Source organism: Nelusetta ayraudi, unplaced genomic scaffold (assembly GCF_046127955.1).
Source record: "Nelusetta ayraudi isolate G7.1 ecotype Tasmania unplaced genomic scaffold, CSIRO-AGI_Nayr_v1 ptg000011l, whole genome shotgun sequence".
Lineage (NCBI taxonomy): Eukaryota > Metazoa > Chordata > Actinopteri > Tetraodontiformes > Monacanthidae > Nelusetta > Nelusetta ayraudi.
In genome coordinates, this window is record NW_027466061.1 from 3,548,110 (window position 1) to 3,565,308 (window position 17,199).

A 17,199-nucleotide genomic window follows, 5' to 3' on the forward strand; every position below is an offset into this window, starting at 1 on the left:
TATCTATATTTATCTATCTATCTATCTATCTATCTATCTATCTATCTATCAGTTTTGCTGCCATGGTGTTACTGCATGAACCACTATAAGTGGAGCAAATATAGAAAGAGCAAAACCCCAACCGATAGATTTATTAAATTAAATTAAAAAAAATAATCAATAAATAAATAAATAAATACCAGAAAAAGTCTTACTTACCAGTTCGCAATCAATTTAGCAAACTTGTGGTTATCTTAAATGGTACAAGCAACTGTTTATGTACTTAATCTCAAGTTCTGAAGTGGGTAGTTCAATGATAACTTTCCATTTGATATTCCAGACAAACTATGGTAGGGTGAAAAAATAAATAAAAATGTTTTGTCTCTTCTAATACGAAATGTATTATGCACACTCTGTACTCGTTTTGCCCTGCGATGAACTGGTGACTTGTCCAGGGTGTCCCCTGCCTTCGCCCTAAGACAGCTGGGAGAGGCTCCAGCAGACCCCCGTGACCCTGAATAGGAATAAGCGGGTATAGAAGATGAATGAATGAATGAATGAATGTACTCGTTTACCAGTACTATTACAGCGCACGTGAAAAGGTTTAAATGCTGACCGTCGAACCGCCCTCTTCCAGCGTCTGCATTCAGCGGGTAAGTCTGCCCCCTTGTGGCGAAGCACGTCATAGTCAAAGTGCTGACTGCACCGTATACTGAATCTGTGACCAGTCAGTTGTGTCCCCTTTGTGTATTAACACTTCCAGCCCTACAACTCACCGCCATGGATCATTCCTAAAAGCAGCAGTGGCTATTTTCAGTTGATTAATCAACATTTGGTGCTCGAGTGAGTATTTGGGACAGCATGCTAGTGTGAGGCTGTTGGGCTGTCAAATCAATGTGAGCTGCCAGGAAAGAGAGTGAATAGTGCTGTCTAATGGTTTTTTAAATTGTTCAAGGCAACAATAAACATTGGTGGAATAAAATGTGAAAAACCTTAGTTTTAAGAAGCATGCATAGTACATGATGCAGCTATATTATGGGTGTTGTGCAAACCAGAGTAAACAGAATAATGAGACGTAAAACATTTGACTTCAAGCACAATCAAAAACATCAAATATATTCTATGTGCTATCCACCAAGAAAAACAATAATTAAAACTATTTACAAGTGAACTTTTTGCTATATTTCTTTATGATCCATTATGTCATGGTAACTAATTCTATACACGTTGAAATACTCAAGCTCATGAATATGTTGGTAAGTATCTACATGATTTATAGTACTAGCTTTTGTTAAAGCATGTCAGATTTGTTTCATACCTTTATAAATTATGTGTCCCACATTCCCAATCACTATAGAACATTATCAATGTCAATTCAATTACGGTCCTGAAGCAAATGTATGTATACCATAGGGTACCTCTCAGAATCTCACTCAGAAGCAGACAAGCAGACCTGAATCCACAAGAGTCCAATGAATGACGACCCCAACCCCACCCCACCCACCCCAAACAAAACATGTACAACTATACTATAGTTTTTTTTTATACGTGTGTGTGTGTGTGTGTGTGTGTGTATACATATATATATATATATATATATATATGTATATATATATATATATATATATATATATATATATATATATATATATATATATATATATATATATATATATATGTATATATAAAGGCTCCCATTAAACGCTTCTATGTAGTTACCATGTACATTAAAATTTGTTCTTGCTCCGCTTTCCCCACATAGCATGCAAAAGACAGACCAAATATCTGGATTTGAAATAAAGTGAAAGTGTGGGCGTTCTTGCAAATGCACAAATGTACATTGCATGAGTGTTGGTCATTAAAACATTTCTGTATTAAACAAACATATTAATTAAGAGCAAGGGTTCATTTTTTATTTTTCAGTTTTGTTTTATAAGTGTACAAAAGTTCCACCCTAACCTTTTTTTGGTTGGTTCGTTTGTTTGGTTGGTTGATTGGTTGGTTGTTTGGTAGGGAAAACTGCACCGAGGCAAAATCATGACACATGATGCCTATAGATTGTCTGCTGCTTTGTAAAGTTATCTTTCCTCATTGCTCTTGGAATAACCAATTCCAGTTGCAATGAGCAATGCAATGAACGTCTAAAACAGACCTGAGTGGTAGAAAATTGAGAGTGCTGAGGTTTCTTTTGCATGGTCAGCTGCAAGGAATCAGAGAGCTTCATTCTCATTTCAGTCACAAGTCACTTATTATGTTTTGCAGCTCATTCGCACACATCCATTTGCCTTAATTAATTTGTTAGTTGGCTAATTTTCTATATGTAACTTTTTGTGTGTTTCACCCCTTGGACATCTAAAGTTCTTAAAAAAAAAAAAAAAAGACTTTGGCAGATTAACAATGACACATATCAGAAATCCATTTATGGCATCACCTGTAAATGGTTTTGCGTGTTGTATTGCATTATATTTGTATGACATGACAACCACACTTTCTATACTTTCTTTGAGCTGTTGGTGACAGAAACAAAATCTCCAAGGCATAATCTGCTAAATACTTTAAATAGCCCACTTGAGGTAATCTTTGGTAGCTTTAATGTCATGTGTCCTTGATTTTATTTGCAAACAATGTAGTGTAATTATAATTGAATAATTTCAATGACATTATAACATTAAAAACATTATGCTAAAATTCCATGAAAATTCCATTCTTGATCACAGCTAAGAACTAAATACAGTCCACTGATTTGTCTGGGTCTGGGTAAATGACTCATTTTCTGTTCTTCTGTAAACATTTTGTCGTCGTCTTGTATATCCAGGATATACTTGACATCCATCGATGATTGGGAATGTGACTGCCTGAATGGCAGGCCCGTCACCATACAAGGCATGATGTGTTGATGGAAAAATGGCCACCAGAAATGAGTCAATCCAAACTAAAAGCATGTCCATAATGTTTAGGTGTGTAAATCAAAATGTGTTCCCCAGCTGGCAATTATCCATTGGCATATTCAGAGACAGTTTACACAGGTCAAGCAGATTTTTTCAGTCAGTTCAGTTTTCCTGTCATTCTTGGTTCTAGGTCTTCTTTGTCAAATAGTTAGAAGACAAGCCAACATATAACAATCATCAAAGTTCCTTTCTGCGACTAGTCAGCTCTGTTCTGAGGCAGATCTGGTAAATTAAACAGAGACATTGGGTTCTGAGGAGCACCTCCACAGGTTTCTTATTCTGCACTGGGCGAGGGTGCAAACAGTGGAGAAGGTGGCGATGTTCCGTCATCGATGTTGTGTCGAGACAACACCTGCGGTGGGTTGCTCTGAGTCTCTGTGGTGTTTTTGTTTTTCTCCTTCCCTGAATCTGGTTCACTCACAGTATTGCTCTGCTCTGCACTACTGCTGGGTTCATTCATCTGGTTTAAATCTAACTGGGGGTAACCGCCGGACTTAGACATTGTCTGAACAAGCTGATCCACGCCTTGTGTTCCATCTTCGCACTCTTTCTGCCCGATCTGGGCAATCTGGCACAGGAGGTGGGTGTGCTGACGGAGCTGGGCGATCTCCCTCTCAGTGGCAGCGTTCTGCTTCAGCAGTTCCTTGGTGCGGAGCGCGATGGCCAGCAGGCCCGACTGGTTCAGGATCTCCGCCGTGTTGAGGAAGCGGCGGTGCCGCGTGGATGAGCTGTCTGGAGCCGAGCCGTACGGCCTTTGAGCTGTGGAGGACGAGGAGGACGAGGAATGGGGAGATGGGGACGAGGGTGAGTGGAAGGAAGAAGGAGGCGACAAGGGCGTCTGGGAGCTGGAGACGGAGGAGGAGCTCACACTGTCGGAGCCTGAGCTTTGCTGGCAGCGGTGGGTCGAGTTGGGGAAAGTGCCATGTCCTCCGCGGTTCTTCCCATCTTTCTGCTGATGCTGTTTGGGCTTGAGGAGGTGGCTGGTGGTAGACACGGCCTCCTGTTTCTCCTCCTCCATGCACACTCTCTTGCTCTGACTATGGCCTTCGTTACCACTTTGGCTGGGCGGCTTGATCTCATGATTGTCCTTTCTGGGGTGAGGGGCAATGCGAGGGTAAGCGTTGAGGATGGGCAGGTAGGAATTCCTGCCACCGCTGTGGTTCTGCCTGCATCGACTGCCCCCTTTCTTAGCTTGACCTTGCAGGGTGTTCTGGCCTGATGGAGCTGGGGTCGAAGGGGAGGGGGAGGAAACTGCAGGTTGCTGGATCAGTAAGAGCTGAGTCGGTGATTTGGCATTGGTAAGGCTGTGCCAACTTCCGCCCCAAGCCAAGGAACTGTGGAGAAGCTGCTCTGATCGGGACTGTACCACCAGGAGGTTGTTAGCAGTGTTTATGTGCGAGCAGCAGGAGGACCAGACCGAGGGACAAAAAAGATAAAAACAGGGAGGAAGTTAAAGTCAAAGAAAGAAAAGAAGAACAGTAGTGTCGCATGGATTCAAATATATGTGTTTGTTTGAACCCTCAAAACCATGATGATCATTTCAATATTTAGAACTCCTTTGAATATTTCCATTGATTTCTAGGTAGGTACTGTGTAATATTTAACATTTTTCTCAAAGTATTATCATCAGCACATAAATATCAATCAATCAAATTAGATTATTTAAAAGATGGACTAAAAACAATCCTGAAGTTGCAGAATTAAGTAGAACTAATTATACCTACATTACAAAGAAATGTCAAAGGTGTCTTTCTGTGTAATCTTAATACATGCAGGAAAGACATCTCTGTATGGTTGCAGAGAACACAACTCAGTGGGACTCTTAATTGTGTCACTATCAAGTTGAAGTAACTGGCGGCTGTTACCCGACACACCTAGCAAATGGCATAAATATAAAACAAAACAAAAACTATCTGATGGATTAGGTTATGGTTCAGGAAAGAGTTTTTTTCTACTAAGATAGAAACAGTACAATTAAGAATCTAAGACAGCACTTGTACACTAAGGCAAATGCCAATGCGTGCTTATATGGCTAATTTACTGGTAAGGCAAAAAAAAAAACCTTCTCAGAGCCACCATGTTGAAAAGACATTACCTGTGGTTAGCAAAGGGTGCCGTTATTAAAACTCTTTAGTGTTAAGTCGCAGTAAGTCTGGTGGAACCTTATCATTGAGTCAACAGACACAAAAGCAGCATCTGGACTCTGGATAGGTCTATTATCTGGATTCATAAAAAAACTTTTTGTTCTTTGATGGATATAAACACATAATAACCACTCTTGGTGAAAGAAAGCCAAATGTCTGAAAAACAAGTCATGATATGTGAGTGCAAATACATCTCACCGGCTTGACCACTAAATTCTTGATGACGTAAATCGGGGGAAGTTCCTCGTAAGAAGGCATGTTGAGGCCTGTGCCAATCAGACCGCCACTGCTGCTGTTGTTGTTGCTGTTCCTTAAGCTTTGCTGCTCATCCAGGTCAGCGTTTACAGTGTCAGATCCAGTCTCTGAGGAGAGGGTAAAACAAAGATGAAATACCTCACGACGTTTGCTAACTACAGTATGTGTCCTATTCACCATTTTCCAGCATTCAGATACACACGTCTTCTCACAGTGCAGAGGGCACTCTCCAGTTCAAAAAGAATGATTTATGAATGCATACTGTCAAAGATCAGAGCTCCTATTAAAGTCAGTCCAATGGCTGACAGAAATTGTATGTGCATTGACAATTACATTACAAAGAGAAGGACACTCCTGACTGATTTAAATGATAGTGGTCCATACAGTCCACACGGTGAGTAGAGACAGTTAAGCTTATACAAACAGGTATATTTCCTCAGCTTAGAAGAATCCATACAGTCCACACATTGGATGCTCACCGGAGTACCCCGAGTCTTTTTCCGAGTCTTTCTCCGAGTGAAAGTGCCGCACGCGGCTGTTCTTGTCTCCCATCCCAGACTGCTCCCTTCTGCCGCCACCCTGGGATGCCTGCAAGGTGGCGCTGTTACTCTTGTCCTTGGCAGTCTTCGAGGAGCTGCGGGCGACCCGCTCCCCAGGGTTCCCTTGCTCCTTGGGCATCGTGTACCTCTAAAAAGTATAGAGATTTACGTGAGATGTACGCATCGGAAACACCTTAAAAGACGTCAGCCATTATTTGCATTGTAGAGTACTGTACAGTGTGACATAATGCTTGCTGCGTGCCTGAGCCTATGCCAGCTGTCCTCGAGCAACGGCTGGGTTACACCCAGGACGAGGGCCACACACATAGACAGACAAACCAGCATTCTCACTCACACTCCCTCCTACAGACAATTTAGAGCGGCCAATTTGCCTCACGTGCATATCTGTGGACTGTGGGAGGAAGCCGGAGCAGCTGGAGAGAACCCACGCAGACACGGGAAGAACATACAAACTCCGCATAAGAAGGCCCCAAGGCCTGGGTATCAAACCTGCAACTTTCTTTCTGTGAGGCAACAATGCTAACCACTGTACTAACAGAGATGTATTATTTATAGCGATATAACTTGGATTTTCTTTTTTTCACCATGGCTAGTATATCTCAGGTATCAGACATTACACCTCCAGACAACTCTAATATTCAGCATAGACAAGGACAATGTTAAAAACATGCCTGTAGTTCCCCTACGGAGTATTTTCACATTTTGGTAAGCAATACGATGCAAGGGACTGAGTTGAACGATTGTTTGGTTTTGTTTTTATCATAACAATTGCAAATATTTCAATGCTTGCATGAGTTTATTGCCCTGTTAAGGCAATGGAAAATACCGTATGTCTCACTCACTCATAATGGCTGCAGTAAATGGGAGGTGTTCAGGAAACAGAAGTAGTGTCGCATAAATATAGTAAATAAAAGTATGTCTGTTTTGTGAGAACAGACTTATAGTAGCCACTTCCTGTTTCTGTCATGCATAAAAAACAATCTAATGACACTTGTAAATGGAAAACGATGGCGACAAAAGACATCTTAGAATGATTCATGGAAGTGTGCCATGAAAGATGGATGCAAAAAATAAATGAATAAATAATAATAATAATAATAATAATAATAATAATAATAATAATAATAATAATCCTCTGACTGAATCTATTATACTATAAGATACTGTCACTATTTACATCCATAAAACATGGATGTAAATAGTAATAGTGTTTTATAGTGTTACTATTTACAGTATATTTTTAAAGTCCAGTCCACTTCTATCGACTAATATCAGAATAAATCAGATAATGCTATAAATTTCTGTGAAACTTACTGTGTGAAAATGTAGCAACCAAGTCACTGAAATATATCAGTCAGTGAAATATATTGACAAATATGATTTTCAAATGGCAAAAACATTTGAGCAGTGGCAAACCTTTCCAGGTACGGTGGTGTAACCCAAGAACAATTTCATCGTGACAAACAAAAGGAAATACATAATTGTGCAAAAAGAACTGCCAGCTCGGTTAGCCTTGGATATAAAAGATGGTGGAAAGTTCAACCAGCTGGAAAAAATGTCATTAAAAACACACAAAGGTTCATTTGATGAGCTACAAAAACCTCATCTGAAACTCATCAGGAAACAAAAACAAGATTCCATAAAAAGTGTATTGTGCAAAGAAAACAACATGGGATAGCAGTGTGATGGCTCAAAGTTGCTTTACAGCTTCAGGATCTGGACACTTTTTACGCTATTGTTGTATCATGTACATGAACTCTCAATTACTACTACAATGGGTTTGTCAACCAATCTTTCTGACAATTAGTTGTGAATGATCTTAAACACTTTTCGCATTATGGTTTTTTTTGGGGGGGAGGGGGGGGAGGGTTCTGCCTGCAATCTACAAAATGTAACAAAACTAGACAGCTCCTGTTTTTAGTGTTTTAGTGCTTGAGGACAAATGAAATACATGATACACAGATTCACTTTGTCAAATTAACGTCATCTTTAAACAAACTAGGTCCTGACTACTTTGGATAATCCACAGACCTTGTTACAAACAGACGCACAGATGACAAAGGATAAGAAGTTTCTGAAATACAATTTGAAAACTCAGAACACAAGCGTTTCTTGAGCATTTCTTTCTGAATTCTAAAAGTTTTGAAATTGTTGGCTTGACGGTGGCCTGAAGATGGAATCTGTTTGGTCTTTGCTGTGGATTGCGAAGCAAAGTATGCAAAAACGGGGTCAAGAATGTTTTTTCTTTCTTTCTTTCTTTTCGGTTTATGTGTTTTTAATATTTGGTAATGTAGCAAAATAAATAAATAAATAAATAAATAAATAAATAAAAACGGGCACACTGACTTACACCCAGCGGTGGACTTGTACTGACGACTTGTTGTGGGTTAATTGAACTGGCCATTCATCAGCGTGGTGGGATTTGCCGTGGATTTTGTATAAACGTCCTGTGTCAACATAACTGCATGCACATGGATATGAGTCTGCAGCAGCAGGAACTTGATAAGATGGTCCCTGGCAGACCGTGCAGTTCCACCCCCCACCACCACCCCCCACACTGTTATGTAATAGACTGCTTCCGCCGCTCAAAGAAGGAAAGAAAAAAACCCGTGATCTGGCCATTCACTTGCTCTATCGCGATTAAAATACTCGCTGTAAACATTTTAAAACGCACACAGCCGCGACAGTGAACACTTTAAAAGAGCCGTTCACTCACCTGTTCTTCAGCCGCAGGACGGTGGAACACAAGTGAACATATCTGCACCCAACAGCGCTCTTCCTCACTTTTACAAATGCATCCTGGGCAAAAGCAATACAGCTAAGTCCTATGACAGTTTCATGTTGTCATGTAGGACGACATTATGTATTATGTAGGATTATAATTTTTTTTTAAAAAAACAACTAAACTACGAGTAATGTTGTTCGCCGGCTAAGTTGCCTCACTGGCTGTGGAAAGACAGCCCGTTCACGTCCTGAGAGCGTCCATGCTGGTCCTTTGCATGGCCCCGCCTCCATCACTAAATATTCATGAGTGTGCGAGGGCTCTGCGGTGACGCAAGTGCGGCTGTTTAGCCAATCCGCTGCCCCGACACGTGTTTATGCGGTGACGTCGAACGGTCCACGTGAGGGGTGCGTTTGGGACCAGTATGTTGCCTTTAACTGCTTCTGTAAACATTAGCGCTGGGCGCACGTGGTGTCCCATAATCAAGATGAGCCCGAAAAGACAGGGCTAGGAAGAGAGAGTATGATAAAGATTATTATTATTATTATTATTATTATTATTATTATTATTATTATTAGTAGTAGTAGTAGTAGTAGTAGTAGTAGTATCTGGAATAATAATAATAGTAGTAAGAATTATAATAATAATGTTTTGAAATTAAAGGCATCTCTTGCACTCAACCTTCTTCTCTTGAGAGTAGCAAAAGTATGCATCTCATGGTTTTACATTTTGTGTAGCTCTGAGAACTTTCTTTTGTTGTGTGTGTGTGTGTGTGTGTGTGTGTGTGTGTGTGTGTGTGTGTGTAGGCCGAATATTCACATGGAATATGTACATATTTTTGTAGATAGTTATTCTCTGCTTTGACAATAACTGATAGTGTGCAGTATCACAGAAAGAGAAAAAATCAATAGATTTTGTGTACCAAGTCGGCACTAAGTAGACAATTGCATCATGATGATGCTGCGTTTATATGATTACAAACGTTAAAGCTCATCCCTCTACTTCGGTGTCATCAACTGCCATATGGATGTCGGAAATATTACTGACTCTGAAACTGATCCATATACGATGACACGTTAAGCTAGAAAACAACCAGGGTTGTTAACCTGTGCTCTTGACATTGTTTGTCCACCGAGTCACGCCGCTCTGTCGTCGTGGATCAGCTGATAGGGGGCGACCACAAGAATTTAATAACAAGTCCTCCGCACGCCATCGTTTGCAACGTAGTCCCGTAAACGCAGCGTCAGAAAGAGCGGATGTGTGCGGCAACATGTGAGCGGAGCGGGGTGGAGGCGTGGTCGCTCCCCGGGAGCACATGTACCGTGCTGCGGAGTGTGGCTCGGAGAGCACCGTCAAAAACACAGCAGCTCGCCATCTCCGACAAACACAGCAACTGCGGCGAAACACGTTTACCTGCTTACGTAACCAAACTCCCTCAACCTTGGTATGCATGACGTAACACGAACGCTCCTCCTCCACCTCGTCAGGGCCAAAGTTATTCAAAAGTGTCGGTGGTCACACTTGGTATACGAGAAGCAAAAGCGTAAATGTTGATCGAGTGATTGAGTGATTTATCACCCTCCTGCATTCAGTTGCACCTCCCCTTAGCAGCTAAAGAACCACACAAACAGCACAGCATCAGGTAACCGACTTTAGATCTTTCAAACTGATATACTTACAAAGTCAACAGCTACACTCTCAAGCTGCCAAACTCTGGTTAAGTTGACATAAAACGACCCTGGGGCATCTACAGTACAGCGTGAGTAGCCAGATAATTAAGCGCCAAATGAAAACACTGAACACCAAAAGTCCTGTAGCACACCATTCCTGTTTAAAATCATCAGCACCAACATTAAATGGGAGTGAAAATGTATTGATTGATTATATATTGATGTTTGGTATTAGATATGCAACAAAGCGTTTGGTTGGAGTCACATAGCCACTCCTATTTAAGATGGCTTTTTCTTCTGACACAAACATTTGCTTGATAAAGGACATGGCTTGCACCGAAACAATAATAAATAAATTATCAATAAATTATTCAACCATTTTTCACATCCTGAAGAATGGTTGAAGAATGGTTGAAAACTGGTTGAATCAACGTTGAATCAACATTGACAAATTGTTGAAAAATGGTTGAATCAACTTTGAATCAAAATTGAGAATTGGTTTAAAAATGGTTGAATCACCGTTGAAAAATGGTTTGTGTACATATATATATATATATATATATATATATTTATATATATATATGTATATATATATATATATATATATATATATATATATATATATATATATATATATATATATATGTACATATATATATTTGAACAAAAACAGGCTGTGTCCGTACTGCCCATGTGCTGAAAATTTATTTAAAGATATTGTAGACATAAACAGAGATTTTGAGGGGATTACTTAACTTGCATTGAAGCACAAAGACTTTTACCGCACAATTACTGTAGAAAATACAGTAGACCATATTTACAGGCATTCTTAATTCATTACTTACTTTTTCTTAAAAAAAAAAAAAAATGCAGTGCCGTTCTGTGTGGTTTTTATAAACATACTCCTCTCCAAACATTACAAGAATGAATGCTGCCCAACTATTGCTGCCCGACTACGTCTTTACACAGGTGTCCAATTTACTTGAAATGTGTATCATAAAACAACTTCAACCCAAATATTAACAGAGCCAAAAGCTACACCAGATTACCGTATTAAGGTCAAAACTCATCAGTCATTCAATCAACCAAAGTGGTCCAATACTCAAACTACTCTCCAGATATTTGAACGGGACACTGTTGGTTATGGTCCTGTCAGATGTAGTTTAAGACTATGATTCACAGTTGCCGTCATGCGTAACGTGAATGTGGAGCTAAATGACGTAGTGTTTACTGAAGAGCTTCACTGATGGCTGTCTGCGCCGGTGCCACGGGAAACTCCAGCTTCTCGCAATCCGTCAGCTTCAGCGTCAAGTACTGAGCGATCTCATTGGGATCAGTGTACAGTCCTGCTGGAACGTTCTGCAAGAAAATAACACTTGGAGTCAAATGGGAGAACCATAGATCACAATCACATTGGGAAGAGCTTTTATTTGTTGCTCTCTACCCAGCACACTGAAACACTGGTCTAGAATAAAATGTTTTTTGTTTTTCATTGATTTAAGTTCAAATGCAAGATGAAGATCACCTTTATGACAAAAAACAAAACACAGGCGGAATTGCAGTCTTGACCAAAAAGTCTAAAATAGACTTGACTTTGCTCATTTTTATATTGTTCTTGCAATGGGATATTATAATATAATTATACTGAGTGACAGTGAGGCCTAATCTGGGTTAAACTTTTGTTTCCCTGAAATTCCAAACTTCAAGTTTCTTTGAACTATTCAGTGAAAGCTTGACCAATACCTTGTTAGTTTGCTCCATCCCTAAATTAAAATTGATAAACTACAAATGAGTCAGTGAAGTGTCGTCCTTGCTCACCTAACAACTGCTAGAAAACATAGCAACTGCAGGTGGAGATTGAACAATGTAGTTTAACAGTGGGATCAATTATGTTGTTAGGAGCTCACAAAGAAAGCGGACAACAGTATTTGCTTGGCATCGACTGCAATCAAAAGGAAAAATATGTCATCATCGCTAGGGTGGATTATTATAGATTTTCCACTACATTATTTCATTTCCATGTAAACAGCCAGTAAGTAGAATGGAAAAAATGAAAAAAAAACAAAAAACAATACAGGGAACAAACACGCATATGTTGCCGAGGTGGTAGAACAAATAAAAAACAAAACCCGAAAATTAACTTCGCCACAAGTCAGAGCACCCCGGCATTCTATTGGTCGACACAACTCAACATGTCACACTAGACAGGAAAATAACAATACGTTGGACCGTGGTAGACTTCTGGTCAGGGTGTGGTCTCGTACAAAACACTGCTGCTCTTCCATGACTTTAAAAAAAAACAGAGGAAGAAGAGCTCTCCATGCATTAACACGGCCATTTGGCCAGCAAAACCAAGTCAATAAAATGCTGGAGAACACCACACACAGAGAGCACTGTGGTGCACTTAGGCGTGCCTCTTTCTACTGGAAATGTCACGACGCCTATCGTTTTACGCTCGCAAAAATGTGTTCTTCCCCAAGTCTAACAAGCTACATTTTGCACCCTGCTCTTTTACATTTTGCACATCTTCATATTCTTTATGTGAATCGATCTTGCTACGGGTTTGGCTTTAACTAGTCACTAGCGACTTCTGACACGGAGTCACTGTGTCACATGCAAGAGCCGCAAATAATGACGTGGCGGGCCGTGCCTTGTTCTTTCTTAACAGTTGCTCCCATAATCCCCTTTATCTTTCTTTGAGTACAATCCAATGAAAACATGATTAAAAAGCTGCACAGCTCATCGCTGCCACAGATCAAAGTTCAGTCAAAATTCCCTTCCTCGCTGGCTATCTGCTCTATGGCCTTTCTGATTTGTGGAAGAGATCACAGTTCCATTCAGCCTTTCATCTTACTGCTGGACAAGATGTGAAAAACTCACCTTGAGTTCCTCTATTTTGCTTTCTCTTGTGCTGAATTCTCGTAACATGTAACTATTTCCTGCCTGGAAACAGAAAAAAACACCATTGAAGCAAACAAGGTCTTGTGGAGGCTGCCGCTCGCACAGACTGCAGCCCTGCTTCTTTCAAGACGCTGCTCAACAGTCCCACCGAGCTGCAAAGAGGGGAAAAGCAACTTGCCTCATGATACAGGCGCGTGTCATTAATTCGAATCAGCACGCCGTCCACTCGCAAGAAGAAACGCAGCAGCAGGAAGAAACTGGTCGGCATCACTCTCTGCATTGCCAACACAAGATAAAATCATATGTTTCAGACCATGTCGCAGAAAAAAAAAGTGTCTGCTAAAGTTTGAAATAGCGCAACAGTGCCAGACGTGCAACTTCATGTGGACGAGTGACACTGTTCTGTTGAAACGCGCGCAGGACTCACAATTTTGACGCTGATCATTGAGACGCCGTGGTCGTGGAGCTCGTCCTCAAACAGCAGCACGTCGTCGAAGAACATGATCTGTTCTCGCGCCTTCAGCTTCTCAATGTCGATTCGCTCCGACGTCTTCGACACCTTGCGGATGAATCGACGGGTGTCAACAAAACAGGAGGATGTTGTGCTTTTCAAAGAGACGCAATAATTCGGGGTCCCCATCCTCATGATTGTTACTCAATACCAATATAAATTTCCTTAAAATGCAGGAGGCCTATAAGAACCTTGAAATAGTTCAAGGATGCAAGCTATGACAGTCGACATAACAACACATACACATGCACACAAGCTCCGCCTGGCCAAAAAAAAAAAAAAAATTGTGAATAATATTTTTTTAAAAATTGGATATAAGACAGGGTGATATTAAAGACATTTAGTGACCATTAGTGTCAATAATATATATTTATATATTTTTTTAGCTTTCTGAAAAAATATGAGACCTCCTTAAGTTTTGCTCTGAGGATTTTCTAAACATGGCATTTCAAAAACTAGACCCAACAGGAGATGACACTGTTTCATTGTATTACTGTAAGTGGCTCACTTGTATCTGCATGCCCTCCCCGATCAGAGTTCCTCTGTAGTCTGTGGTGTACGTCCAGTCGTAGGGTCGGACAACTTCTTTAGAGTGTTCAGAATCGGCTCTGAAGGGACATCATAGAAATCCAGGGTTAAAAGTTAGTTGTTGATGTTGATGTCCATCTATCACTGTTTATGGAGTGACAATGAGAGACTGGACTGATAACATGAGCGAGTTGCGGCCTCTGGTAACACACAGCTGGTCACCTCACCTGCTCTCCTGCCATTCTTGAGCGCAGGCCACCTTGACCACATCCTCCATGTTGTTGACTCTCCTCAGGGCGTCGGTGGCATTGAATTCAATTCCGTAACCATCGCTGTGTTGGATGCGCAGGACGTTGTCCCCGAACATCATCTCTGGGAGGGACGGCATGTTCATCTCATCCGCTAACCTGCAACACAAGCAAACTCTACCGTTACTTGTGAACTGACTTTTGAAGGTTCACAGAGTCATAATTTCATATTCATGTGTTTTATGAATTTTCAAATCTCCACTGGTTTCCAGGAAAAAAAACTATTTAACCATCTCATCTCTCAACTTTCTGCAAAACTAAAATGAAAACTCAGCCTCCTGCCTAAACTGCTGCTGTGTTGTTCCTTCCACGTGCTTGGAAATGAGGTCAGCAACAAACGGCAGACTGGTTGTGCCTTTTGTGACATCACAAAGGGCTAAAAAAAAAAAAAAAAAAAAAAAAAACTGAAAACTTTGCATTTTAGCATTCACTTTTAAAAATGTGTAACAAGTAAAAGAAGTAAAGCATGGTACTCATAATTTCTGGAAAGATTATTAACAGGGTGGATAAAACTTGTGTAAATTGTGACTTCTGCACAAAATGAGAACTTCAAGTTCAGAAACCAAACTTAAATGTTGAGTAAATAGGAATGTTAACTTTAATGTCACTGAGGTTTGCACTGGTTTCTCACCACATGCACAGCAGCAACAACAGAGAAAACAAAAGCTGACAACTCATGATATTGAAAATACTTCAATCAAAACAAGTCTCTTTTTTCTCAAAAACTGGGGGTTTGACACAGTCAAACTCAGAAGAGGACAAGGAATCAAATCCTTTTTAGGTCTATTTTAGGTCACTGTGAAATACGTGCGGTGATGTTAATTCTGTGCTTTTTCCAACAATGAAAACATTTCAGTCTGTGCATCATCAGAAACCAAACAAAGACATTATTAAATTGTACAAAATCAAAATAAATAAAAATGACACCAATAAAAATGCCCAGAGAGACACAGCTTTGTTAATGTACCCACACGCCATCCCTTATTTTAGTGTTAAAGCCTAATTTTTCAAAATAGCTTTACATGGTAATACATGTTTTATTTTTATTTTTTCTTCTTCAGAGTACTTTAGTCCCCCTGAAACACATCCATTCATGCAATGATCAAATGCGATATGTCAGGAATCACATTTAATGTTAGTATATCCTACCCACCCTGTGTGGGATGAAAAAGTTAGCATCCTTTATGTCAGCTGGGCCACATGTTTTTCAACCATCAGAGGAACATCTCACCTCTCAATGTCTTTAGACTTCATGATGTGGTTTTTTGCAGCGGTCACCTTCCACGGTCCAAAGGTGAAGTCCTGTTTACTGCTTCTGAACATGTTTGATATCATTATAGGCAACCGTCAACTGTAAAACAAATGAAATGAAACATTTTAAAATGTTAACATTTGTTAATACAAACTCATTGACACATTTAACCTCTTGGTAGTTCTTTAATTGCGTAAAAGAGGGATCAGCTGCACCTAGAAGGCTACATTTCTAGACTGGTTTAGGGAGTCCACAGTACAGTACACAGTGCTTGAGAATAGCAGAACCTTTTTGTTATTTTCCAACCTTGAACTATTTAAACAAGTGCTCTGTTGAAAACATACTCACTCAGTATGAAGGTCAGGGACAGTCTGGGTTCATCTGGAGTCACTGAGAAAAACAAAGCAGGTCTGCTCATCCGCCCATGTGACTGTGCAGCCACAGAAATTGCTACATGCAGCTTGCCTTTTTGTTATCCTGAAACACATAATCAAGAAAGAAAACTTTCTAAAAACAAAAACCCAGTAGCAATTTTTTTAATTAGTAAATCAACAACTGAATAAGTGTACAAAATACAAAGGACTGTCAACTGCTTCTATACAACACAGTGGAAGGCATCACACTAACAAAGGTGTTGTGTCTTTGGTTCGTAGGACGTGCTGGGTTTTCTATAGAAAAGAATTATGCCAGAGAAACTTGGGTTTATCAGAGAAATACATCATCTTTCAGTCCCAGAAGCTGTTGCAATTGGGTCATTGAACGTCACAAGAAATTTAACTGTCACCAACAATGGAAAAAGTGTCAAACTTTTCAAACCAATTTCAGCTTTATAATAAATACGACGTGTGTTCGTTTGGCTTCCCATACCGTCACATCTACTGGCTGAAAATAAGAACCAGTGTTTATGCGGATTGTGCAAGTTTAATAATATCTCCGATGCCACATCCAGATTCTTAACTCCCAGAAGAGGTAAACCGAGCAGAACATCGCAAGATTCAACTGTGCGAAAAGTGAAAAGCTTTTCAAAGTAAAATCTTACAAGGTGTATTTACTCTTCATCTAAACACAGTTCGCTATCCTCATGAACACATCATAATTGGACAGCTTTCCGAGTCGTCCTGCCTCTTTTGTCTGTCTACATGATGGTTCAACATCGAAACGGTCGCTCATTAAACCCCGAGATTATCAAGTATAGGATTATCAACCAGGCAAAGGTACAAAACACCAGTTTACCTTGTTATTTTTGATTAAATGCTACCATCTGACAGCAGTTTCGCCATGGAGGTTGAGTGTGCACGCCAGTATAAACTGTCCGGCTTGGTCAATCCCGTTCCCACAAAGGTTCCGCTCTCTGTCTGTCAGTCACTAGTTTCCTGGTTGTCGCGACAAAATGGCGCGTTTTGTTTGCGATATTTGAAGTA

General features: G+C 40.2%; 2 protein-coding genes across 4 annotated transcripts; both read right to left on the minus strand.

Annotated features, from left to right (window-relative positions):
- Nucleotides 1-1,870: 1,870 nt before the first annotated feature.
- LOC142884443 (CLOCK-interacting pacemaker) lies at nt 1,871-8,884 on the minus strand. The gene is made up of 4 exons (XM_076020087.1): nt 8,603-8,884; nt 5,806-6,013; nt 5,270-5,433; nt 1,871-4,287 (listed from the first exon to the last, which is right to left on the minus strand). Exons 2-4 carry the CDS (start codon nt 6,002-6,004, stop codon nt 3,202-3,204), a joined length of 1,449 nt encoding a protein of 482 aa, XP_075876202.1. The 5' UTR covers nt 6,005-6,013; nt 8,603-8,884; the 3' UTR covers nt 1,871-3,201.
- Nucleotides 8,885-11,136: 2,252 nt separating this feature from the next.
- Nucleotides 11,137-17,153, minus strand: tiprl (TIP41, TOR signaling pathway regulator-like (S. cerevisiae)). Of its 3 annotated transcripts, none has more exons than XM_076020093.1 (9): nt 17,012-17,153; nt 16,127-16,255; nt 15,758-15,877; nt 14,446-14,625; nt 14,199-14,298; nt 13,607-13,738; nt 13,354-13,453; nt 13,159-13,217; nt 11,137-11,637 (listed from the first exon to the last, which is right to left on the minus strand). In XM_076020093.1, the coding sequence occupies exons 3-9, from the start codon at nt 15,859-15,861 to the stop codon at nt 11,506-11,508; spliced, it is 807 nt and encodes a 268-aa protein (XP_075876208.1). In that variant the 5' UTR covers nt 15,862-15,877; nt 16,127-16,255; nt 17,012-17,153; the 3' UTR covers nt 11,137-11,505. The 3 variants fall into 3 exon arrangements, with proteins under 3 accessions (XP_075876208.1, XP_075876209.1, XP_075876210.1); XM_076020094.1 differs by lacking the exon at nt 17,012-17,153 and adding an exon at nt 16,646-16,775; XM_076020095.1 differs by lacking the exon at nt 11,137-11,637 and adding an exon at nt 12,650-13,086.
- Nucleotides 17,154-17,199: the final 46 nt, after the last annotated feature.